Source organism: Drosophila mauritiana, chromosome X, assembly GCF_004382145.1.
Source record: "Drosophila mauritiana strain mau12 chromosome X, ASM438214v1, whole genome shotgun sequence".
In the NCBI taxonomy this organism is placed as follows: Eukaryota; Metazoa; Arthropoda; class Insecta; order Diptera; family Drosophilidae; genus Drosophila; species Drosophila mauritiana.
The window spans coordinates 5,779,426-5,805,516 of NC_046672.1; the positions used below are offsets into that span (position 1 = coordinate 5,779,426).

The window sequence follows — 26,091 nt, forward strand, 5'->3', positions numbered from 1 at the left end:
TTTCTGACCCACCATGAGATCCTCCCTTGTGCCGCCCTCTTCCTGTAAGAGATTGCTCAACGCCTCCATGGCGGTCACTTTGTTGTCGTCGGCAGAGCGGATCGGCTTCCTTATCAAGAAGGTGCATCCAACAAAGAGCAGCTGGTGTACTTTGCATCTACACTGAGCGAAACGCTCGACTTGTGCACTATCAGCGGCTCAGGGCCTTTTGCTTTCCTCTCTCTCTTTCACACTCTCTGCTGTAAGTCGCGTGCCGAAGCTCATTGGTCAGTGCTGGCTGTCTAGCGAAAATACGGCATAACTTCCATAAAAAAAATATCTGTTAAAGGAGTGTAGTTATCAATATTTAATTTTATATATAGTGATACTTTATAAGGTTATAGATCTAAGGTATGCATTCTAGAAAGCCTTTCAAGGTAATTTCCACGAGTTATGCGGCTTCGACCAACTGTTTATGACACTTGACCTTTGAGAGGTAGACGTATTGTACGCACATGTACCATATATGTCGGGAAATCGGCGGATCGGTCAGCACTATCATCGATCGGCGGCTTCGGCTGCAGCTTCGGATGCAGCTTTCTGATTTCGGTTACGGTTTCGATTTCTCGCGACGGCTACGTCTTTATAAAAATTGCGTGGGGCGCAGCTGATCCGCTCAGTGGTGCGACGGTTCCCAAGCGACTCAGATCGGCGGAGATATACCCGACATATAGCCCAGTCATAGGCGATAGTCAAAATCGAAAGAAACCGAGGGCCGCCAGCTAACTAACCTAACAAGCTAACGGCACACTCGAGACGAAAGACAGTCGATAAGATTAACGTCAACTTAATTAAAACCAAAGAAAAGAAAAGCCAGGCACGAAACAAACGGCCGATCGATCGATCGATCGATCCCATCGTAACTCGACTATACAGTCCTCCTAGCCTTAGATAATAGCCAACTCGAGTGGCACTCGTTCAAGTGATTTGTGATTGTGGTTTAGTTAAGAACTGACTAAAGCCCTGGGAAAAAGTGTGTGATTCAGTTTTGGAATTTCCAAGATCCCCAGGATCTAGGGGATCACATTCGGCATCGGAATCGGAATCCAGATACAGCTGCAGGATGTACGTGGCCAACACCACGGGCGGCCTAATGCTGCAGACCATGTTGTACTTGGCCAACCACACCAGTCGGGCGGCAGTCAACACCCTGGTGGACCTGCCACCAGCTCCCAAAAGTGGTAAGTAATCCACGAGCCACGAGCCCACTTTTGGGTACCACCGATTGCACCACCCAAACGTAACTAGAACATGTCCATCGAAAGTGGCCCAAAAGTATCTGCCACTTGAGCCACAGTGGCGGTAGAAATAGGAGTAGCTAAGGGATTTCTACTATTTCAATGAAATGAAATCTTTACAAAAATGTAGAACTATTATTCGAAACTTATTTAAAGATTAGAATATTTGACTTAATTTCAACAAAATAACTACAAGAAACTCTCAAGAATCAAATTATACGAAATATCCTCAGTTTAGAGAGCTCAGTCATTGGAGCTATTATTTTGGCCGCAGCTGTGCCATTTGGGCCCAGTTAGGGGCAACCTTAAGTGGTTTCTTTTGCTGTGTGTGCTGAACAAGCAGTTTTCGGATCTTTAGTGGTTTGAAATCCAAAGATGCTGAGTGCTGCTCGCAGTGGCAAGTGGGGAAAGCTCTTCCAAGAAGCCCGCTGCGATTGCGATCACCTGAGTAATGGAGGCACAGGTGGCAACTCGGCGTGCTTCGATTTGATTTGGAAATCAGGGTCCCAAAAGGCTAATGACGCGACTCCGTCCGGTGTGGTTTCACATATGCACATATCGTTCGTACATATATGTAGATTCATATATGTATTTAGTTGTTGGAGGGACGCGGCGCACGCCTATCTAATCGAAAACTTCCGATACAAACGGAAAGGGAAAAGAAAACCACGATAAAATAGAGACGGCAATCCATGCACCACTGGCCAAATAAATTGGAGTCTTCTGGCCCATATGAATTACTTAATGGAACATTAGACGCATCTGACATCTTGAAAATTGTCTAAGGTTTTTTCATGGATCGTTAGGCTTTTAACCAGACCACAACAGTTCTAATTGAGATCTTGCAAAAGGTTAAAGGAATATTAAAAGTTTAATGGTTTTATAATGCCTATTATAGTTTCGAGTAGATTATTTGCAAGATTTCAGCCTTAGTGGTTTTGAATTATAACTATATAAAACTAGTGATAGTTGGGTATTTGTTGCTAAAATTCCAACCCGCTTATCTCAGTTCAGGTGTTCGCCTGTTGATTTATAGACCAAACATACCACAACTAACCCACTGATTTTCTCAATTCTCGCCAGACATCAACGAGGTAAAATGCTTTGGAGTGTATGGCTGTTTTCCGATCAATGGACCCTGGAACACGGTGACCCGTTCGATAAATGTGCATCCGCAGAAGCCTTCCGAGATCGAGCCCCACTTCACACTGCACACGCGAAGGGCACTGGATCAGCCCAAGTATCTGGATCTCAATGATCCAGAAAGCGTTCAAGGCATGGGAATGAATCCCAAGGGCAAGATATTCCTGCTCGTCCATGGATACCTGGAGTCCGGTGAGATTCCCTGGATGTGGGACATGGCCAAGGCGCTTCTGGCCCACGAACCCGAGGGTCGGGCAGCCGTGGTCCTCATCGATTGGGGCGGTGGCGCCAGTCCGCCTTATGTCCAGGCTGTTGCCAATATCCGGCTGGTGGGTGCCATCACCGCCCATGTGGTGCACATGCTGTACGAGGAGCTGCGTCTTCCGAATCTGGACAATGTGCACATCATTGGCCACTCACTGGGTGCCCATCTGTCCGGCTATGCCGGCTACCACCTGCAGCACGACTTTGGACTGAAACCGGCCAGGATAACGGGTCTGGATCCGGCTGCTCCCCTCTTCACGGACACCGATCCCATCGTGCGGCTGGACAAGACGGATGCCCATTTCGTGGACATCGTGCACACGGATGCCAATCCCCTGATGAAAGGCGGACTGGGCATCAATATGCGACTGGGACATGTGGACTTCTTTCCCAACGGTGGTTTCGATAATCCTGGCTGCAACAAGAAGTTCCAGGATGTGGTTAAGAAGAAGACGCTGTTCCTCACCATGCAGGAGTTCCTCGGCTGCAATCACATTCGCAGTCAGCAGTATTTTACGGAAAGCATCGGCTCTAAGTGTCCCTTCCTTGGAATAACCTGTGATTCTTTCGAGGTAGGCATTTTTATCCGATTAACAGAATTACAGAATTCTGTGATTGATTTTTCATATTTAAAATTTAAAAAATGTTGTTTCTTCTATTTTTAGAGCTTTAAGGACACGAAGTGCACCAGCTGCGAGGAGCCGGGCCACACGTGCCTGCGAATGGGCTACCACAGCCAAGAGGATTACCAGGAGCAGGTTGATCTTGGCCAGTTGCAGCAAGGCGATTCACCAGGGGTCTTCTACCTATGGACTGGGGATAGCAAGCCCTTCTGCCGACTGCACTATAGGATAACAGTGCGGGTTTCTGGACACGATGAGAGTACTCTACATGGCGGCGAGGTGGGCATCCTGTCCATTCAGCTGCACGATGCCCTGGTGAAGAAGGGTGGCAAAAATGAGCGAGCCGCCACGGAGATGATGAAGTTCTCCCAGAAGGCAATGTACTTTGAGCCGGGCTATGAATACAAAGCATTGGTGGCCGGACGGAATCTCCGAGAGCCGGAGTACGCGACTGTAAATTGGGAGTACCCCACCAATATACTGAATCCACTCACATGGCGCATCCTATCTGCGCCACGTATCTACTTAGAGTACATCCTCATCGAGGCGATGGAGTCCAGCGACCTATACTTAAAATTATGTCCTCAGCACGAAGGAGCCATTCTCACGGGCGCCGAAAATGTCCTGCGCTCCAGCTATTGCAAGGATTAATGCCAACCTGTTTACTAAGCAACTTTGGTAGTTTATTGGCTAATTGATGATGATATTATCATTTCAATTAATTGATTAATTATCTGCTAAATTCGGAACTGTATGTAAGCTATATCATTGCTTAATTAGCTAATTAATTTGTAATTTTGCTCATGTCTAATGATTAATTAGCTAATTAACTAATAGTTCAGTTGACACTTTCTCAGCACAGAATATGATTGTGTAGAAAATCAAAGAAAGCAGTGCAGGTTTGCGTCGCCGCTAAGTTGTTTGCACAACCAGAAGTGGCAGAGGGATGCGTGTCTGCGCTGTGGGAACAGATCGAAACAGTGTTCCCAGTTTGACTTTATAGCAATGTGCTGAGGAGGAACAGTTTGTATTTTATTATAGTATTTTAATAGTTCGAAATACGAAACAATCATCAAACCGTTATTTATTTTATAAAATAATATGTTTCATATATATATTTTTTTTTGAGTTTAATGTATTTGTAGTCGTAGAGCACTGATGTAGTCTAATTAAATGTAAATAAACATGCAAATATAAAAAGATCTCTGTGTTTATATATATAATTGCACAAGCCAAGTTTAATTTTCAGAAGTAAATCCCATGTGATTTAATCTTGGTTATTCAAATGAAGACCCACTTCTTGCACCGAAAGCGCGACTTATGGGGAACCTGAAGTTAGATAATTGTGATAAAAAGGTTAAAGACAACACGACAAGCCCCCAGTTGTGGATCTGCCTGCCATAACTCAAATCAGCTGTGGATTCTAATAAATTATAAACACAAACACGAAACTGTGGAGACGGGGGACATTCCATGACATGGATCCCCAGTCTGTGTTGATGTTAATATTTTAAATGCTTATCGGGGCAAACGTATCTATCGCATGCATGTGTATCTTTTACATATAATTGATATTATCTGCATTGATTCGACTCGTTTTCAACTTCGTTCGCTGCTGTCTCGATTTCGGTTTTGGTTTTCGTTTCTGTTTTGTTTTCGTTTGAGTTTCAGTTTAAGTTTCTGTTTCTGCGGCCGGCTCTTTGTTTTATGATCGAACATTTGGACATTCCAACGCTCTCCGGGCAGCCCAAAAGCCTCAGAAATTACACAGAAAAAAGTTGTGAGAGGTTGTAACAACAAAAATACATAAAATTTACATTTTTAGCGGTTTCTTAGTTATTACTTGGTCTAAATTCGGCGCACAGTAAATAGAGACAATGTTTTGTGCAGCGGAAAATCAGACCTTTCGACCCAAATCCCCATCTGCAGACTTTTGAAAATTTTAATTTTTTTCCATTTTTTGCATTTTTGGTAAGGGGTAACATCATCAAAATTTGCGAAAAATGGTCAAAATTTAGAGTATAAAGGTTGGTATACCAATCGATAGGAAATTAAGTTACGATTTCAACGAGGTATGGCATTCCTTATTTGGATGATTCGTTGCATTGTTATGGTTAAAAAACTGATTATAATTTTCTAAAAAATATAGAAGTAAAAACTCCGCAAAAAAAAAAATGGTTTTTATTGGTTTTTGCCTATAAATCGGTAAAGATAAGTCTCACAATAAAAATAAACACTGTTTTGAGCAGCGGGCAACCTAAACTTTCGACCCAAATCCCAATCTGCAGACCTTTGAAAATTTTAATTTTTTTCATTTTTTTGCATTTTTGGTAAGGGGTAACATCATCAAAATTTGCGAAAAATGGTCAAAATTTAAAGTATCAAGGTTGGTATACCAATCGACAGGAAATTAAGTAACGATTTCAACGAGGTATGACATTCCCTATTTGGTCGATTCTTCGCATTGTTATGGTTAAAAAACTGATTATAATTTTCTAAAAAATAAGGATGTAAAAAATCAGCAATAAAAATGTTTTTTATTGGTTTCTTTTTGCCTATAAATCGGTCAAAATAAGTCTCACAATAAAAATAAACACTGTTTTGAGCAGAGGGCAACCTAAACTTTCGACCCAAATCACAATCTGCAGACTTTTAAAAAATTAAATTTTTTCAATTTTTTGCATTTTTGGTAAGGGGTAACATCATCAAAATTTGCGAAAAATGGTCAAAATTTAAAGTATCAAGGTTGGTATACCAATCGACAGGAAATTAAGTAACGATTTCAACGAGGTATGACATTCCCTATTTGGTCGATTCTTCGCATTGTTATGGTTAAAAAACTGATTATAATTTTCTAAAAAATAAGGATGTAAAAAATCAGCAAAAAAACATGTTTTTTATTGGTTTCTTTTTGCCTATAAATCGGTTAAAATAAGTCTCACAATAAAAATAAACACTGTTTTGAGCAGCGGGCAACCTAAACTTTCGACCCAAATCCCAATCTGCAGACCTTTGAAAATTTTAATTTTTTTCATTTTTTTGCATTTTTGGTAAGGGGTAACATCATCAAAATTTGCGAAAAATGGTCAAAATTTAAAGTATCAAGGTTGGTATACCAATCGACAGGAAATTAAGTAACGATTTCAACGAGGTATGACATTCCCTATTTGGTCGATTCTTCGCATTGTTATGGTTAAAAAACTGATTATAATTTTCTTAAAAATAAGAATGTAAAAAATCAGCAATAAAAATGTTTTTTATTGGTTTCTTTTTGCCTATAAATCGGTCAAAATAAGTCTCACAATAAAAATAAACACTGTTTTGAGCAGAGGGCAACCTAAACTTTCGACCCAAATCACAATCTGCAGACTTTTAAAAAATTAAATTTTTTCAATTTTTTGCATTTTTGGTAAGGGGTAACATCATCAAAATTTGCAAAAAATGACAAAAAATACAAATTCCCAGATTTAAATGCCAGTTGATGGTACATTAAAATACGAGTTCGGCGAGGTATGGCACTCAGTATCTGGATCGATACTTTCATTGTTATGGCCGTTAAACCAATTTTCGAGTAAGCTATAAAGCATAAGTTCTCTGAAACTATTCTCAGTGTACTATGGTTTCAGTCTCAACCTCAAAGTGAACCTGGCCCATAAATATGTTGACAGAGACAGAGCGAACGACAGAGGGAGACGGCTGATGATCATGTTGACAATGTTTCGCCGGAGTTCATTTCATTCGTTTCTGGGAATTGAAATTGTTTGAAAACCTTTTCATGTTTTGACTTTCGTCGCTCCACCTGTATCCCCCATCCCCACGTTGTGTGCCCACTTATTCCCATGATATGCATTCATTAATAATGTTAATCGATTTGGGATAACCCTTCGATCTTGGCCACCGAATGTCCCGAAAATGTCATCATGGGAATTACGGTCGAGCAAATGGCCAAGTGCCTCCCCATTTCTCTACTTTTTTGTTAACTGCAGCTGCAATCCATTAGCCATCCGCCTCTTAATTAGTTCACCTTGGCCTCGGCTTCCTTCTTAGATTTTTCAACTCCTTTGCTGCAGCTCCTTGTTTTTTTTGTGACTTTCCTCACATTTTCCCCCGACTTGTGGCATAAATCAGACGAGTGCGCCGGCTGAGGGACATCAAATGGGCCTCGAGCCCAAATCAAAATGTCATAATTTCAACGGGGCAACATCGGCGACAATACGTCAACATGCCCACCCTACGGATTTTCCAGATTTTCACCCTTTCCATGGGTCCATGTAGATCCACACCCACCCACTCTGTCATTTCGCCGTTTAATTAGTCGGCCGCGCCGGCGTCGCAAACAAATCACATAATTATGATTGAGCGCAGGCAGCGCCAACTCTTTTTATATATATTTCAAATTTTATTTTCCCCGCTTTTTTAGAGGGCGATAAAGGGGAAATCATCCGGACTTTCCCCCCGCTGTGGCGCATTTTGGGGTTTCCTTTATGGGCCGTCAGAGACGCGTGCATAAATATAAATCAGGGCCGGCTCACAGCTGCCGTAATTGAATGCAAATGTCCATCCAAAAATACGATGGCTCTAAAGTGTTCCCCCCTGTCGAATATCTATGTGATATACGTATGCACCCTATAGGCGACAATCTGCTCTAAATTATCACGTGTAGGTGCCGCCGTCGCATTTCCCCGCAGCTTTCCCCGCTTTTCCTGCGCTCCATTGTCTTTGCTGGCGATGCGTGGAAAACTAATTTCCCACTACCATCCCGCTGGCATTTTCCCGGTGCCATTCATCTTGTGCATTTCTCTGATATTCATAATTCGTGGCGTGTGCGCCGAGTTTTCCCCCACTCCACCAATCTCCCATGAAATCCATTTACCAGCTTCGCAGGAGGAGGACTCCAAATGATGAGTCGCCTCCTTTTGTCAGCTTGGTAAATTGCACCACGTGTTTCTGATAATGACGACATAATTACGCCACAAGTTGGAATGAATGGAAAATAAGGCTGGAAAAGCAGAGTTTGTGAATTAAAAAAGGAATGTTTTTCTTTTATAAGTGATTAATATCTATAGTATATAATATTATGTAAAAAAGCTAAAATAATTTGAGTATAGTTTATATTTGAGTTTAGCGGTCTTAACTTCCCCCAACTAGTGTGTCAACCCTCGCTGAAAGATCTAAGCAACTGGAATGTCAAAATGCAAACGACAAACAAAAACAAAAGGCGCAAAAGGATAATGGATGATGGGGTTGGGTGAAGGAGCAGGATAGCAAAACACCGCCCGCGGTCACTTAGAGCCCTAATTTAAATATCATTAGTGAACAATTAAAACAAAGAAATGCCATTCGAAGCCATGCGACGACAAAGCCAGAAAACGCAGCCCAGAGCCCAGAAAACAGAAGCCCAAAAAACCAGGACAATGCGACGCCATCGCAATAGCAAGTCGCCTGTCACCGCCCACGAGTCGCCTGGGGGCGTGGCAGGACTCGACGGAAGGATACGGAGTCAGGAGCTACGAAAACTGGAGGGCGGGTGCGCATAAATGTCAACAAGAAAAGTAAAAAGGAAAAAAACTGACGAGCACTGACTCGCAAGATTCGAACATTAGATATCCTGTTTGGAAAAAATTAAATGAAATGAAATAAAATCATTTCCATTCATTCTTTAAAATCAAATTCTATTGCAATTTTAAAATTTTCATCCATGTGAGGGGCATAGTCAGACTCAAATAAGATTTCATACTTTTGATAAATTAAGATGCCCAAATACTCCCAGGGTATCTGTGTACAAATCAAAAAAATCCAGCGGCGAAAAGCGACAATATTTTGTTGTGGCTTTGCCAAAGTTGTGACAGCCGACCAAATGAAAAGGCTGCCTGGGATCAGGATGGTTTTGGGACTTGGAACTTGGCCATGTGAATGGGCAGGTGCTGCGTCATAGATCCTGGTACTTCGAACCGAGCTCTAACTGGTGGCCCCCACTTTCGGGCCTCTCGAATACCATTTGTCAACGGGGCAATGTGAATCGTGCCTTATCGGTGCGAAGCAACTGGCACATGGTTCTGGTCGCATCTCCACCCACAAAGTAAATGAAAATTAAGGAAAACAGGCAGTCACGTGTCCTCCCGCTGGCGGCCAAGTGCGCATCCTGCGGAGGATTCGCCTGCGGACTCGGATTCCGATTCGGTCACCTGATGATGCTTTTCCCAGGACCAAGAGAAGGACTACAGTCAAAGCTAGAGCTAGAGCCAAAGCCACCCAGTCGAGGGTTAGTGGCACAGGGGTTACTGGTGGTGATGGAGGGCTACGTAACATGATCCCTGCGTGCCTTGGCATAATTTGTTATTTTGGCCCACGCATTATTATATCCTTGGCATATCCTTGGACTCGAATCGGTCCGACCAACTGGCTCTTTGTGCTGACGCTGATTATTTCCCGTGCTCCCCGTTTAGAGACACCTTTTGTCGACGCGTCCATCGAGGAAAATATCGATTACATTCGCTGAAAGTTTTCGTTCCGCAAAAAATCAAAAAAAAAAGAAGAAAATAAAAACGAAACGGAGAAATAATAAAGTAAAGCGAAGGGACAAAAGAACCGCAGAACAAAGCAGGCAAACCACTCGGTTTTCGTGGATCCAGCCCCCGCCAGAAAATAACCATAAATAAGGGTAATAAAAGTGATGCTCAGTTGTCGCTGCAGCAGCTGCATCTTCCCAGCCTCAGATGCCAAGACGATTCCGATTCCGATTCCGATCCACATCCAGATCCAGATATGTCGTCGTTTGCAAATAAATATTCGCCACTGCCAATAATCATAACATTAACTCAACCGCCGATCGAACTAATGAGATCCCAGCACATCCTTTCGGGACTTGTCCTTTTTTTCTGGTACATCCTTCGTTTGTCAGCCTCATTTAAATATTTGAATATCAGTTAAGAGCATCCAGCTAAAGTTTTTAACTTCCCATGTTCCTTTAACAAGTGTTGTTTAAGTATTTGCTAAGCAATCAAGTGATTGAAAATACCATCCCTCTTGTTAGGAAAACAATACGTGGAGTGTTGCCTTTGGCTATCCTTGAATTTATTCAAACATTTTTTACTTTAGCAATCTAGGATTATGTTGTACTTAAAACAAACTGCGGATAATCGTGGTAAATGTTAGGCATCGCATAATAGACATCGATATACATAAATATGTGTATATAAGTAGTAAAAAAAACAATGTTAAGTTGGACTTGGAACGATCAATGGAATCTCTATCTCCCTCTGTTCTTGCACTTTATGTATATATTATATATTTTTTGTGTTTCGTTTTGCTTTGATCTAGGATCTGCGAACTGTGAAACAATCGTATACGTCGAGTGTGTATAGCCACCGTGTAAAAGGAGCCGCCTGGACAAATGCTCTTTTTTCATTCTCTCGATTTTGCGATTTTTCCATCCGGACTTGCGAACCGGCGAGTCCATTGTTCGCCGGCCAAACAAAGGATGTGTCGTGAGCGTCGAGGGGCGAGTTATTAAAAACAATATTCGAGGCTTAGCCGGAGCGCCTGGATGGGCAGATATATATCTCGAATCGCATCGAGTCGAGTCGAGTCGAATGGGGAGTGGACTTATCTCGCATCTTCGCATTAACACTTTCGCACACGCACACACACACTCACGCGCACGCACGCAGACAGTCACAGGCACACGGACATGGCACAAAATGGCCGCCAAGGAGCTGTGCTTATGCGTATGTATTTTTTTCGCATATATATCTTTCATCTCCGGCTGGCCTGGCACCTCATACACATCATCACTTACCCACTTCGGATGGGTCGATATTTGCGTGACTGGGAGAAGAAGTTGGTTAAATCAACAATATGTAAATGGAGCAAAGGTATCTAATCTAACGAGTAAGAAAATAAGAACAATAATCACTCTATGAGTGCGGTTAATAGTTATAAATTCCTGCCAAAAATGCCATCGCCATTATCGACCCATCGTGACCTCTAACCCCTCACACCTTACAACTTCTCAAAGGCGTTGGCATTTGTGAGGAGTTCGCGGGTCAAGCGCCACACCTGCTTGGCCGCCTGCTCCAAAGCACTGGGGGATTTCCCCTTGAACATGTCCAGTGCGGGAAGGAAGTAGTGGGGACACCGGCGGTACTGCAGACAGGATATCAGCTGCAGGAATATCCCATTGATGCGGTCAGCGATGCAGCCCTCGTCCCACTCGAAGTCCCGCGGATGCTTCTCGCACTCGTAGAGCAGCAGGTTCTTCAGGTGGTACGCACTTATGGGATTGCCTGGTAAATCCAGATGCCTGTCCCTCAGAGTCTTCAGCATGCTCAGGCAACGCCGGCGACAGCCACCTGAAAGGAGTTCAATATTGGATTGAACTACACCAGACTTCAAAATGCTGAACTATACTACAAGTTTTTAGTTCATTGAATGTGAATAACTGTGAGTGTAAAGGTGTTTCCATAAGATTGGTACCTTGCAGCAGACGGTTTTCGGCCTCGAAGAAGCTGAGCACCCAGGCATCGCCCTCCATGCTGGCGGCATTGTTGTTCTTGTTCTGCATGACGACGCTCTCCTTGGACAGAAGATCGAATCCCTCCGTCTTGACCTCCGCCACGATGTTGGGATGTGGCCACGGTAGATGTGGTACCGGCCAGTGGGCCGCCGATCTTGGCCAAATGCCTGAGCACTTAAATGCCGGCGTGATCTGGACAACGAATCGCTCCCGGATGCGCAACTTCACCTCGCTGGTGTCGCCCACCATTTTGACCATGTCGCGGTAGACACTTTTGTCGCACGCCTGGGCCACCAGAGTCTGGAAACGGGCACGGATCTTCCGGGAGGACAAATAGCCACTGGCCGTGATGAACTCCACCCAGAGGGACATGGACCTCTTCCTTCCATCGCTCAGCTTCAGAACAGCACATCCCGGCAAGGTGCCATCGTCCACGAAGTTGAAAACACCCATTTGATTCAGATACAGCACTATCTCGAATTCATTCGGGGATATCACTTCCACGCCCTCGAATCTGTAAAGATGATGTTAATTATTGCGATGAAACCGCTTACTTATAATTCTATATATTTTTAAAATCTATATATTAATCTGATAGTTTATCGTGTTGAAATGACTGCTACTCCTTTTCTGGTGGCAAGACCTCGATGAGCATGACTTGTCAGTTAACTGACAATGACTCTGCACTTCGGTTGTAATGATCGCAATGGAGTGAAGAGGATCGGATTTGATTGCAATGGAGTGGAACTACTGGAGTGAGAAGTAGCCGCGATGACAGTCATCCGGGCACTGGAATTACCCAGATATCTTGTTGATGGCTCTGTGGTTGGGAACACTAAACATCTGAGATCGGATGAGCAGCTCTCGTTTTTATTAGCTAACTTATGCATAGGTCTAACATTAGGTTATATATGCTTACTTAATTGAAGCAACTAATGAAAGGATACTGAGATACTAAGATACAACTGAAAAGATACTGAGATACTTGGATACTTAAAAAGTTTACCTGCCATTGCACTCGACGAGGCTGGAGATGAATCGCGGCTCCTGCAGCTCCACCTCTTTGAGGATGTCCTGGACGATCTTGCAGATCTCCCGGATGGCGGTGGCCGTCTTGAACATCCTGGCCTGAACCCTCTCCGCGCAGAATCGATTCATCTGGTAGACCATGCGCGTCTGGGCGGCCATCATGTCCGGCGGCACCAGCATGGTACTCAGTTCGAGTTCCACCAAGCTCCAAAAGTACCAAAAGTACCACGATCTATCTGTAGATGTATCTTTTTACCGGCGACACTTGGTCTGGCGGCCAACTTAAAAGCCAGCCAATTATGCGAAATTCGGCAGCGGGTCTCTTTCTGGACGGGACAGAACAAAGGAACAATTCAATTGTGAGTTACGGTGACAGCAGAACCAACAATGGGCACAAGTGGAGCACGACGACGACGACCGCGGTGTACGAGTATGTATATGGGTATTTTAGCTTTTGGCTCTTCAATTTTAGTAGCTGCTGCCCGCAGATACAGTATCTGCATTGGCGAATTGCTGGCCGAATGATGCGCTGCGCTCAATAGCAATACCCCCAGCCTGATGCCGCTGCCGATGCCGATTCCGAGTACGAATCGAAGTCAGCCAAACGATACTGATACCGATACCGAAGTCGCGGCTCGCTGGCGTTGTAAATCTCGCGGATATTTACAGCTTCGGGCAGATAAAAAAGCGCTGAAAGTGCAGTTTGGCCCGGCTGCAGCGGAGTATCTCAATATCCATGCCAGTATCGGGGTATCTAACAAATCCGCCATCTCGGTGGCAGTGGCATGAATGGGACTCACAGGCTCAGATACACACAGCTGCACACACAAAGATACAGATACATGTCGGTGCTGTCACGTGACAGGGGTCTCTGTCTCGTGCCACGCATTCCGACGCGTAAAAAATCGATGAGATACTCGCCACAGGCCCCGCGTATCTGTCGTATCTGCCAGATGCACTGCGACAAAAATCTGGCTGCTTTAAGCGTTATAGATACAATTTTAATAGTAACTCTTGCAAAATTACTTAGTTGTTATTATCACAAATCTAATAGTTTTCAAAGATAATAGTTCGGTTATTAGAACTAAAATTACTAGTTAATATAAGAAAACAGAAAAAGGACTTAATTTCTCTGCGTGTACTAAAAACAAATACGCTCTCTGTCTGTCTCTCTGGCCTGCATGCGTATGGGTGTATCTATGGGGTTGCTGCTTGTGTATCTGTGAGAGCGGCGCGTTGCTATTGGTCGGTCGAGGCCACGCCCCATTTGGTGGCCGTTACGCTGCGGCGCCCTCTTTGAAGTCTTGCGGGCCGCAGTGTGTGTATCTGTGTGTAAATTTAATTTGTTAAATACATTTCGGCCTGCCATCGCGTACAAGTTGTGTGCAATAATTTATCTGAAATGTGCACTCATTTAGCAAAGAGCAGCGAGCAACGAGCAACCCTCGTCCATGTCCCACGTTTGCCGGCCGATATCTTTATATCTCGCATCTCGCGGATACACAGATACATTTACACTCATAAATATGTCGCGTGGATTAATGTGCCAGTTGGCAATTTCTGACAGCGCTCTCAGTTCCAAGCGAGCAACTTCCTCCGTCCTCGGTTGCCCCCTTCCCCCTTTCAGTACGCCTTATATACCATATAATATGTACACCGTGTATACATATATGTAGTGTACTTGATGGACATGTGGCAAGATCAAAGCGCCCGTCGCCTCCTCCAATTAGACAAATCCCAGACGCAGCCACTAATTCGAGTGGAGGCAAAACACAAACCGAACACAATTGCCGACGACCAGCAGCATTTTCGCAGAAGGAAGTGGAAAAAGGTGTCAAGCATCCCATGGTGACGGAAGTATCTAAATACGTATCTGCAAGGTATGGATACAAAATGTTTAAGATACATATATAGAACAAGATGCAGTGCACTAGAAGCTTTAAAAAGCGTATAAGTATGGAAATAAATACACAAAAATACTTAAAAAACTATATATCGAATATGATCAATTAGATGGGTCTTTATACTAATTTTGGCCACTTAACGAAGGCCCACTGTATCTTTTGTTGGCTGTTAGGTCTTTTGTTCGGCTTTATTGGCATCAATCAGTGGCAGTTTGAGCAGCTCTAGCCGTATCTAAATAGTATTCAGCCCATTCCAATTTGTTGGGGCCGTGAATCGTTGCTGTCAGCCGAATTTTAATGGAGCCCCAATGAATGGGATGCGATTGGATGGGATACCATTTTAGAGAACGACGATGCCAGGTGCTCCTCACCACTCCATGGCATTTGGCTGACTTTTGGCGCGCTGGATTTCCACGTAACCAGATAGATGGAGGTGGCACTGGAACTCCTATCTAGATGCGCGCATATCTGCATAAATTTCAACAAGCAGAGGAAACTAAAAAAAAGGGCCACAACAAGGAGAACTACACAGTTTTTTTGTCCAGTTTTTTCGGTTTTCAGACCCAGGATCGTGGGTCTCGGGGTCGCCGACCATTCATGTGGCTTCATGTGGCATGTGTGTGTTTTTCCCGTATTTTATATATCTCTTAGATCTCAAAGAAATTTGAATATAATTTATGTGCAATCGTCGCTTTTTTTCGGTTGGTTACTGACCGCCTGTTCTAGAGGTCCGGTTCGGTTCTGTTCGGTTCAGTTCAGTTCTCGTTCCCCCGAAATGAAGAACGATCCATCCATCTAAACGTTTGTCACTTGCTCCGTTGTCGCCGCCACGTTTGTCTTCTTGCTGCTCCGCCAGCTCTGCTCCTTCGTCGCCGCGTCATCGTCTCTTTTGTCTTAGTGCCCCTGTCCCATCCTATGCCATCCCGATCCGATCCGATCCGATCGGATCCCATCGGACTCCATTCCGATTCTAGTCCCTTCAACAGCCATCAGCGCAGTTTGTTCCTCCGGCACATAGACATAATCAGGCTGTCCAGCTGAGCTGGGCCCTCCAGTTCTGGGAAATAGCAAGCCGATTTATAAGATCATGTATCTAGATCTCAAAAAGTTATGGTGTAATCAGGCAAGCAAAGATAAAGTATCTATCGCATGTACATATACAAAGTTGAAAGTTTCCTAAGCTTTATCATTACTTTGTAGATTATAGACCTTAGTATTATACTTAGACTCTAGACTTTATTGACATTTCCAGGCTCCATGATTTCTCACATATCTCATAGATACTATGGCTTTTACTCAGATACCGAGTAAACATCTGGGAAATTGATACTCGAGCGTTTTTGATATTCATACCTCAAAGCACTTTGTAATTCCCAATTTGTTCAGAGGCTTTGGTCATTGGTCGTCGATGCCATTCCCATCGCATGTCGACGCAAAGCTGGAACGTGTGATGAATTAATAAGCAGCCAATCCACTCCAGACTGCAAGTGTTCCTGCTCCCTCCCGATCCTCCAGCTCCATCCGCTCCGATCTTCCATCCTCCAATCTCCATCGCGTTGCAATGCTAAGCGGATTTGCGTTTATGGCCATTAACCCGGCGCTGGTGCGTGTGTGGTGCTACTTTTTGATCCGCTCTCGAGGATCGGGGATGGGGATATGGCAGAGCGGAGATCGCCGATCAGGGAAACTTCACTTGTTGACGGACCGGCGCTTTTTGCTCGAGTCCGTCTGACATCTGACTACTTTATTGAATTATGACAGCGAACAAATCAGCGACACGATCCGCCAGTGAGGAGTGCATCCTCTCATCATCGATTCTCCATACCATGCCCGTAAAGCCCATTTGGTTCGGTTTTTTGCCTCCACTCATTGCGCATGCGCCACCGCCGCCCAAGGTCCGAAACCCACTAGTGCACTTGGCGAAAAGCCAGGGGTACTTTTCAGAACATCAATAAATGTGTGAGAACTTTTTGCGCTCATCTTAAACTATAATAGCTATAATAAGATTATTCGATAATTATTTCTAGATTCAATCGCTAGTTTTAATAGCCTAACCAATTGTTGCAACTTCAACTTGATTCCTTTTTTGCACAGTGTGCAATCCATCGCTTTGTGGACTGGAGCCTCGACATCGCCTACTCGCGGACATGTGTTCCCTCATCATCTGATTGGAATATTAATTGTGACGAATGCAGCCGAGATCTTTCTTTTTTTTCACCACCAGCCATCCTACAATTCTGGCCGACAAGTGCACATCGAGCTGCAGAGGCCCACTGATGTCATTTTACTTAACATTAATTTCAAATAATATCATAATTTATCGTTACAACGCAGGCATCGGTGCTGGCTGGTGCCCGCTTGGATTCTCCCGACTCCCGATGTCCGATTCTCATTTCAGACACGTACCGTGGAATCGATCTCAATTTCGTAGTTCAGATATCACGCGCACACAGAGGCCGAAAATGCGGCCACGTTCTCGTCCCTGCCCATCGAAGGGCAGGCAGGCAGAGGCAGTCAGGCCCTTTTCCACTTGGCCAGATTGGATGGCCAATATATACGCGAAGCGGCGACGGCGGCCCTTTTCAAGATGCCACGATCACGTTGACATTTTCGCCTGGACGCGGCAGTTGTTGCCCCACTAGATATACCCGCGCTGATTCCCCAGATCGCCGTCTCCATTTCCATTTCGATTCAAGATCCCCATCCCGATCCCCACGACTGTTGACATGTCGCCGCCTGTGATTGATTTAGGGCCGTTTTTTCCTTTTCCGCCGAAGCGCAGCCGTTTGAACCCATTGTTTTTGGCCCAAAAACAAAGAAAATCTGACCAAAAACCAAAAAAAAAAGAAAAAGAATCAAAAGGGCGTATGACGATGCCAAACCGACGACGTGAGCTGCCGTCTTTGAGAACTGGTTGATGGTATGGTAACTTGGTTTCTGCTTTTTCGGGGGACTCCTCTCATGTTAATTGATAGCACGGATTAGTTGGATCGATAAGTGCAATGTTTTTGATATGACTTCCAGGAATTTTTCGCTCGCTGCTCATTTGAATTATGAGGGATGAGTGGGGTTAAGTGGGTGAGGATTGATCTCCCAGAGACATATTATACAATAAGGTGACCATTTGGCTTTCCCTTTCGGCTGCTCCTCCGATCGCGTTCACTATCTATCACCTGTAAGTGCAAGACGCGAAGCTCAGGTGAAATTTATCAGCCACAAAGGGCGGAGTTCCTCCTGCAAGTTCCTCCTCCTCCACTTGCAGCCCGCGCGATTCTCGAGCTGGGGAGGCTGCCCTGGGGGCGCTCGCTGGCTCACTGGCTCACTGGACTCCTCGCTCCCTCGGATGTATTAAATTAATATTTGCTTTTTGTCAAAAGGCTATAATCAAGCACGCTGGCGATGACAGGCTAAGAGGCTCTAATTACAGCTTGTTACCCTGATGCAGCGGCCACACAGGTCGTGGCTCACTTCGCTTTCGCCTTCGCCTTGGAATGGCGTGGCGTGGAGTGGATCTGGAACTGGACTGGGACTGGGACTGGGACTCATACTTCCACTGGTGCCTCGTCTTCCGTTTATGCTAAGTGGCAAGCGCCGTGGTCGCCCTCATCCCCATGTCCATCCTCATGCTACTCCGACCTTCACGCAGTCCAGCTTCGCGTGATCCTCGCTGCAGAAGCACAATTATGCACTGCAAGAAATGCATATTGAATATTACAAGAATAGATAAAAGTCATAGTTAAGTGTGGATTTATTCTGCATTTATTTTGGAAGTTTTATAAATATAAGTCGAATTTTTATAAGCCAAGTTGTGGGATCTTCTGCTGAAGCCTTTTCAAGCGTTTGACAATGTAAGTTGTATCTAGCGATTAGTTTTGTTCCAGTGTAGCCAATGCCAGCTCATCCCGAGCAGCAGCATATTTGCGGGTTTAATGCACTGCCTCCACTGCCTCATCCTGCTGCCTTTTCCTCTGCAGTTTGATTGAAGCCAGCAAATTAAAATCCCCTGCCAGGTGCCCCCAAAAGATCAAGAGAGCCAAAGAACCAAAGAACCAAGAACCCGAATCCAATCCACTTCAGTTGGTGGCATTCCAAATGCAATTCTCACGATTTGGCAGCCATTTGTGTACCTCGGGCCTCATCATCTCCTTGTAAGCTGCTCATTTGGCCATCGCCAACAAGCCGGCCGGCACAGATGCTCTGGCCCGATCAAATTAACCATTTAAATAAAACATTTGTTTTGATTTGCCAGAGGTGGATGAGGTGCGGATTTGCCGGCGACTGGCGGGGATCGGTGGGGATGGGGCCAACATGCTGGCTGACAGGCGGTCAGAGGATCGGGACAGCAGGTCCTCCTCGGGTTGAGCGCCAGATTTAACCGGTATATAAAGAGTTTATATATATTATGTATATATCACATGCGAGTGAATTTCCCGCCGATTTGTCACGCAATGATGTGCGAAATGCCTTGCACGCACCAGTTGATTTAAACCAAACTTTGTTTTAAACTTAACCCAAGACGAGTGAAAAAAGAACACCCAAAGAAGCGGTTATAAAATATTATTAATGCCTGCAAATGGGTGTGGAAATAAATATGAATATTCCTTAATTGCTATGCCATATGCAGGCGAACATTTCGAGTGGGTGACAGGCGAAGGGGCTGTGACAAATTGTGTGTTTAAAATGCGATTATGAGATGTTCATAAAATTTGCTCTTGCGGCCATTAAAACGTATATAAATTGCATGGAAATGGAAATCTGCCAGTGCGATATGGTGACACCAATCAGGAAGCTGGGGGCCAGAGGGGCTGGACATCGCCGATTGCCGAAATTATCATTTATTAATTATTATTATGGTTTAATTTGTGTGGGAAGCGGCGGATCAAACAGTGTCTGCCGCTCAACGGAATAAGCGAATGTTTGAAAAATATAAAAAGGAACCACACAGACGCACTGCGTCGACAACAAATAATAAATTTGAGAATGAAGCCGCATTAAAATGCAAATCAAATCCAATAAAACACAACTCATTAAAAGCGCAACTAGGCGGTTAACAACCCGATACGAGTCGCATCGAAAAATAAAAGCCATTTGAATCGAATTTAGCCCAATCGAGTTGATCCAAAATCACCGCCGTCATAAATGGCCATAACCAAATCGCCCACCTGAATAAATTCGATCCATTCGAACCGAATGTGAATGTGAATGTGAATGTGTTGGAATGCCAATCGAAATCGAAATTGTTCTCATAAAATACAAAAAGAGAACAATATTTGTGTTCTTTGTTATTTTGTGCAGTATGTATCGCAAGCTAATTGCTATGATCATTAAAGGGTATTCAGAGGTGCGACTATGCCGTTTTAGCATGATTTGCGTGTCGCCTCTGCAATTGTCATTTGCTGGGTAATTTACAACTATAAAATACAAAAGCCGCACATGCATAAATCAACTTGGCCGCAATAAAGTATAAATTAAGGCTAAAAATAATGGAGAGCCGCAGAAGTGGACAGTCGACTGCCAAAAGCTGAAACAGAAGATGGTAACAACAAGACGAAACAATGGGGGAAAAATTAAATTATTTAATTTATGAATGACATAAAGTTTAATTTGAATGTTATGTCTGTCGCTCGAAATCGAAACAGACACGTGACCAAAATGTTTCATCGATTCGACGGGAAAGCGCAAAAGTATCTTTACTTTCTGAGTCACTCTCGCGAGCGGTGGGCGTGGGTGGGCGTGGCAGATGCGGCACACACACAAATTGTGCGTGCGTGTGCGTGTGTGTGTAGTTTATTGGGATTGTTAGCTGTCCGCGGAATCGCTGTTAATTCGCAATTAAAATGCGCAACCTGTCGACAGTCAACGAAATGTCAGCCTCTGACATTTTCCACAGTCCATCGAAATCCGTCGAAATCGTGGCCTATCAATAATGCCGGCTGAACATCAAAAGGCCAACCGATGATCGACGGACGAGACCCTCGAGAAGTTGGCAGTTCGGACAGATATTCCGCATACCGAAAATCGCTATAGATATATGTAAGAACTACTCAATAACCGATAATATCACCTAAATGGTTCTTAAAGATATGTAAAAATACTCTTAAATTGTTAAATATTTTCCTTGGTTTGTACGCACTTACCTACCCCCCAAAATAAGTAATAATACTGCTAATTTTCATTGAAAAACTTACGTTTTATTGACTAAACTCACAAGAAGAAGGCAAAAACATAGAATAAATAATTTAGGACCGACGGGGAAATATTCCTCCGCTCGGCTGTCTCAGTTTCATTAGGACTTACAGCTAATTTAGCTAATTTTGCTCTGCACTTTGCTATTAGCAAATGGGCCAATCAAAAAAAAAAATGTCGTACATACAAATGTAACTAGTTGGTAACTTTTGTGCGTTTTGCGACGATGACGATCTAAATGGATAACACTAAGTATGCTCTAATTATAGGAAACTCTGTAAGCGGCGTATACTTTTCGAAAGCACCTAAACTTAAGTTACGATCTAGCGAAATATCAAATAGTATTTGGGTTACAATTTCACTGCTTTCTCTCTCTCTCTTTCACATTTCTCCTTCCCAGCTTCGACCCTCCCAGCGCCCTTGATCCTTGCGATCCTTTGTCTTTAGTTGTAGAAAAAAAAATCACTAAAAAAACAAAAGGCGTATGAAAAAAATGAAGGCCCAGTGGCGGTTCTGCCCCCGCAGCGTCCGCAGATCCAATGGGTCCTCGTAGTAGCTAGTGCTTATTAGTGTGTGCTCTACTGCTCTACAGCTCCTCCAGGCAACGGACATTGGTCAGCATGATCCGGGTGAGCCGCCAAACCTGCTTGGCGGCATTCTCCAGGGCACCCGGCGACTTGCCCTTGAACAGATCCATATTGGGCAGGAAGTAGTGCGGACAGCGGCGGCACTGCAGGCAGGATATCAGCTGCAGGAATATCCCATTGATCCGGTCCGCGATGCAGTTCTCCTCCCATTCCATCTCGCGCGGATGCTTCTCGCACTCGTAGAGCAGCAGGGTCTTTAGGTGGTACGACGTCACCGGATTGCCGGGCAGGTCCAGGTGACGATCACGCAGGGTCTTCAGAATGCTCAGGCAGCGTCGTCGACTCGCTCCTGGAATTCAGGTGAAGAAGAAATGGAAAGGAGTTGTTGAGTAAGGTGATTCCTCAAACTAAAGTATAGTTAATCCTAAATAGTCCCATTTAATGGGAACAAAGTATCTCTTCCTATCAGTTCTATAAAAAAACCATAGAAAGCATATAATATTGATTGGGTTAGTGGGTGGGCCTTGCTGGTAAGGATTACAATGGAGTTCCGAAGATTGCCCTTGGCTCAATGCATCATTATGTCCATGCGATGCTATCGGTGCTATTGAATCGAAACGATTTTGACAGAACTATAGCTGAATATCGTTCTTTGTCAGTTGAACAGCAACTGATCGATGGGTTTGGTCATTGGAAGTCGTTCTATCTCAAGTACATCGGTCCATTTGTTTCGCCAACTATTTTGACCACTTGAGAAAGCTTTTCGATTTTCGTACCCTGACTCATGCCTTTCGTTCGCTGATATCAAATAAAAGTATTTGAAGCTTCAATGTATATGCATACTACCAATAATAGTTGAAACACTTGAGATCCTTCCAGTGAAATTACATATATTATGCTCCATAGATAGGTATTATTGAGTAGCTTCGAGTAATACAAATAGCAAAAGGCTCTGCCAATATCATTCTTTATGTTCTTCGCCCCTTCAGTTTGATTGATCAACCATATACGTATATGGGGTACTTATGTTCTGGTTTCAATTTCTCCTTCGAGAGGCGGACGTACAGGTATAAAGTCGGACTGATTCCTAATTTATTGTGGCCCGAGTGCGTTGGAGCACATAAATCATGGCTACGTTGGCACGATGTCAGCCGGGCTAATCTCGGCTCCGGTCCGATAATCACGTCTACGGCTTTTTCCCGCTCCGGAGCGTCTTGCTCCGGGTTCCGCTTCACATTTGGCCTAATCAATATTGAACGATATTGCCATAATATTGGCACTCGACTCGTGGGGTCGCGGCAAATCGGGCAAAACAAGTGCGATTCCAAGTGCCTCCAAATCGAAATCGAAATCCCAATCCCAATCGAGTCCATGTCAAGTGGACGTTAATTTGGGAGCTGCTAGTGACTGTGCTAATTATAGTCACGATCTGGCGATATCGATACACTTATGTACCCCACCTTATTCCCAGAAAGCTGGTCGGGAGTCCGGAGTCTGGGTCTCAATTCGTTTTCAGTTTTCGGAGAGCATTAAATTAAATGACAAACACGCGGGGGAAAAAGTCGGATCAATATCGATCAGAGATCGTTGTCAGCGGCCTTAGAATTGATTTCGATTTGGGTTTCAGTTTTGGTTTCAGTTTTGGTTTTTTTTTTGTTTCTGTTCTCTTACTGTCTCTGTTTCGATTTTTTGGCTGGATTTTCGTTTCTCTGTTTTGCCTCGGCTCCCAGCTTTTAGCTCCCCCAAAAACCCAATCTTTGTGGCTCTTTCTTTATTTTGCCCCCTTCTTCCACCGTGTGTCATCTGGCTGTTGTTTTATTTATTTGTTGACTTTATCTAATCGCCGAGATTTAAAATATTTATAAAATCGTTTAGAAACTTATTTATGGCCCAGCCATTGGCATTGTTCATACAAGAAACCCGTTTCTTTCGCTCTGTAGCTCCATTGTCCGACCAACTAACCGTCTAACTGCCTTGGGACTACGACTACCGAGACTGCGCTTATCTCTCGGGGATCAGCAGATTTGTGTGCGTTGTCGCGCTGCGACCAAAAAACCAAAAAAAAACTGAGAAACTGAGGAGCTGAAGACTCCAACTCCCCGGGTCCGGGCTGAGACTCCCCCCATCGATCGAACATCAGATTTATGATCGTAGCCAAGCGGGCGACGCTGGCTCGTATCTCATATCATATCTGGGCCCGATAATCGGATGTCTCGTTGGGCAGTCGTCGACTCAATGCGAGTGGGTCCCCGCTAATCGCCGGCCATCTTATCGCCCTGCCTAATTGAATCTGCAGTGCGATTTCCCGCCCAAATATGCAGATTCCACGTGACAACCGCTGCAAGCTGATTGTGACAATCTTCTATATAGATATACATCGAGATGTGGATCCTAAGCTCAATTGATATCTTATCTTACATGAACAATCAAAAGTGATACAATATTAATGCATCCTTTATAGAATCCTAATATGGTGATCTCTTAGATCCTGCTATATCGACGTTTTTTAAGTCCCATTCCCATGTCTTTGGGGAATCCGGCAATTAGAATTCAGCCAGGGTTCGTAGTAAGTTAAAACCATTCACTGGGCTTCCTGATTACTAAAAACTAACTGAAAGATCTCCAAAATGATACGATGTTCCCCCTGTCCGACGGTTAATTTACAACCAATTACGGGCGTATCAAGACCAAGTCGCTGATTTGATGGGAATAAATCAATTCAGTTTAAGTGTGTCACTGATTACTGATTGGGGCACACTGGAGGCACTACCAAAACATGCCCGAAATACGGTAGCCACTCATTCGGCACTGAGAGAAATAGTTTTCAAAGCAAGGGTACTCAAGTTAGTTCCGATTAATAAAGGATTTTATGCGTCTTCAAATCTATCTTATGATATCTTTCCCTTTGATAATATATATTTCTGAGGTTATAAATTAAAAGGCGTGAATGTGGATACCAGGATATGATGAATTTTAAAGAAGGCAGGATGGTTACAGGAAAGGTTACTATGTAACTCCAAGAGTTGTTAGCAGTCTTTAAACTAGTGTGGGAAAAGATAGTTAAGAGCTCTACACTGAATAGCTCCCATATAGACGACCGTACACCCCATCTAAGATTTCCCGACGGCAACTCACCTTGCAGCAGCCGGTTCTCGGCGTCGGTGAAGCTGAGCACCCAGGCGTCGCCCTCCATGGCGGAGTTCTTGCCCTGCAGTGCGATGCACTCCTTGGAGAGCATATCGAATCCCTCGGTCTTCACCTCGGCGACGATGTTGGGATGCGGCCAGGGGATGCCCGGCAGCGGCCAGTGGGAGGCGGATCTCGGCCAGAGGCCGGCGCACTTGAAGGCGGGCGTGATCTGGACAATGATGCGCTCCCGGATGCGTAGCTTCACCTCCGTGGTGTCGGCGATCATCTTGACGATGTCGCGGTAGGCGCACTTGTCGCAGGCCTGGGCCACCAGGGTCTGGAACCTGGAGCGGATCTTTCGGGCGGACAAATAACCACTGGCCGTGATGAACTCCACCCACAGGGACATGGACCTCTTCCTGCCGTCACTCAGCTTCAGGACGGCACATCCCGGCAAGGTGCCATCGTCCACAAAGTTGAGCACGCCCATCTGGTTCAGATAGATGATGATCTCGAATTCCGTGGGCGATATGACCTCCAGGCCCTCGAAGCGACCGTTGTAGTCGTTCAGCGAGGAGATGAATCGCGGCTCCTGCACCTCCACCTCCTTGAGCACGTCCTGGACGATGCGACACACCTCCTGGATCTGCTTGTGGATCTGCGCCTTGCGCACCTGGACGCGGTCCGCACAGTACTTGTTCATCTGGTAGACCATCTTGGACTGCGCCGCAATCATGTCCGACGGCACCAGCATTCTCCACACGGCGGGGCACTTGGTGGCGCCCAAAAGTCTTTAGTCTCTGCTGTTGGAATCACTGCCAACTTCACTCATTACCTAGGAGGCACACATGTAGTCAGTCACACACAAAAAACAATAAGTAATTTAACGGCACAGCGACGGTTCTGCAACTTGGATTATTTTCGTTTCTCGTTTGTGATTCTTTCAATTTGGAATCCGTGTATTGTGATATTTAGATTCTTTTAGATTCTGCAAGACGGCACAGCGACGGGGACCCTAATTCTTATCTCTGGTTCTTCAACTAGCTCTCCAATTCTCCGCTCTCTTTCTCCCGCGTCTTCTCGCGCCGTCAACTCAACATTGACTGATTTCGAATGGCGGGCGCACCGCAAGAAAACTGCCGCTGCCTCAGCCTCTGCCGGCGTCACTGCCGCCGCTGGCTGCGCGGCCCAGATGGGCTCCCCTTTTCAAGTGCGAGCGAGACAGCTCCAGCCACGAGCGCGCTCTCTCTCTCTCTCTCTTTCGCGCTTGCTCCCCAACATGGCTGTGCCGCTCTCTCTCTCGCTATAACTATAATTTGGAAAACAAACAAAAACATAAAGTAACATAAAGTGGCATAGGGAAACACTGCAGATCTTTAGCTATAGTTTATTCTATAGTTATATTCCCGTAGATAAGCCCGGCTTATAAGCCAC

At 44.7% G+C, this 26,091-nt stretch overlaps 3 protein-coding genes across 3 annotated transcripts; 1 reads left to right on the top strand and 2 right to left on the bottom strand.

Moving 5' to 3' along the window:
* Positions 1-645: 645 nt before the first annotated feature.
* LOC117148122 (pancreatic triacylglycerol lipase) lies at positions 646-4,494 on the top strand. Its single transcript, XM_033315344.1, has 3 exons — positions 646-1,220; positions 2,361-3,256; positions 3,350-4,494. Exons 1-3 carry the CDS (start codon positions 1,103-1,105, stop codon positions 3,956-3,958), a joined length of 1,623 nt encoding a protein of 540 aa, XP_033171235.1. The 5' UTR covers positions 646-1,102; the 3' UTR covers positions 3,959-4,494.
* A 5,860-nt stretch (positions 4,495-10,354) lies between these two features.
* LOC117147883 (protein mab-21-like) lies at positions 10,355-13,554 on the bottom strand. Its single transcript, XM_033314967.1, has 3 exons — positions 12,829-13,554; positions 11,783-12,336; positions 10,355-11,658 (listed from the first exon to the last, which is right to left on the bottom strand). The coding sequence occupies exons 1-3, from the start codon at positions 13,029-13,031 to the stop codon at positions 11,309-11,311; spliced, it is 1,107 nt and encodes a 368-aa protein (XP_033170858.1). The 5' UTR covers positions 13,032-13,554; the 3' UTR covers positions 10,355-11,308.
* Positions 13,555-20,924: 7,370 nt separating this feature from the next.
* Positions 20,925-25,773, bottom strand: LOC117147648 (protein mab-21). Its single transcript, XM_033314620.1, has 2 exons — positions 24,664-25,773; positions 20,925-21,877 (listed from the first exon to the last, which is right to left on the bottom strand). The coding sequence occupies exons 1-2, from the start codon at positions 25,409-25,411 to the stop codon at positions 21,528-21,530; spliced, it is 1,098 nt and encodes a 365-aa protein (XP_033170511.1). The 5' UTR covers positions 25,412-25,773; the 3' UTR covers positions 20,925-21,527.
* Between the last annotated feature and the right edge of the window lie 318 nt (positions 25,774-26,091).

What these genes read in the sequence shown, in the direction of transcription:
- LOC117147648 (XM_033314620.1), bottom strand. Translation starts at nt 25,411, where the DNA reads ATGCTGGTGCCGTCGGACATGATTGCGGCGCAGTCCAAGATGGTCTAC. An exon ending in CGAGAACCGGCTGCTGCAAG is followed by an intron (nt 21,878 to 24,663) that starts GTGAGTTGCCGT and finishes CCTGAATTCCAG; the next exon opens with GAGCGAGTCGACGACGCTGC.
- LOC117148122 (XM_033315344.1), top strand. Translation starts at nt 1,103, where the DNA reads ATGTACGTGGCCAACACCACGGGCGGCCTAATGCTGCAGACCATGTTG. An exon ending in GCCACCAGCTCCCAAAAGTG is followed by an intron (nt 1,221 to 2,360) that starts GTAAGTAATCCA and finishes AATTCTCGCCAG; the next exon opens with ACATCAACGAGGTAAAATGC. An exon ending in TAACCTGTGATTCTTTCGAG is followed by an intron (nt 3,257 to 3,349) that starts GTAGGCATTTTT and finishes TTCTATTTTTAG; the next exon opens with AGCTTTAAGGACACGAAGTG.
- LOC117147883 (XM_033314967.1), bottom strand. Translation starts at nt 13,031, where the DNA reads ATGCTGGTGCCGCCGGACATGATGGCCGCCCAGACGCGCATGGTCTAC. An exon ending in CTCGTCGAGTGCAATGGCAG is followed by an intron (nt 12,337 to 12,828) that starts GTAAACTTTTTA and finishes TCATCTTTACAG; the next exon opens with ATTCGAGGGCGTGGAAGTGA. An exon ending in CGAAAACCGTCTGCTGCAAG is followed by an intron (nt 11,659 to 11,782) that starts GTACCAATCTTA and finishes AACTCCTTTCAG; the next exon opens with GTGGCTGTCGCCGGCGTTGC.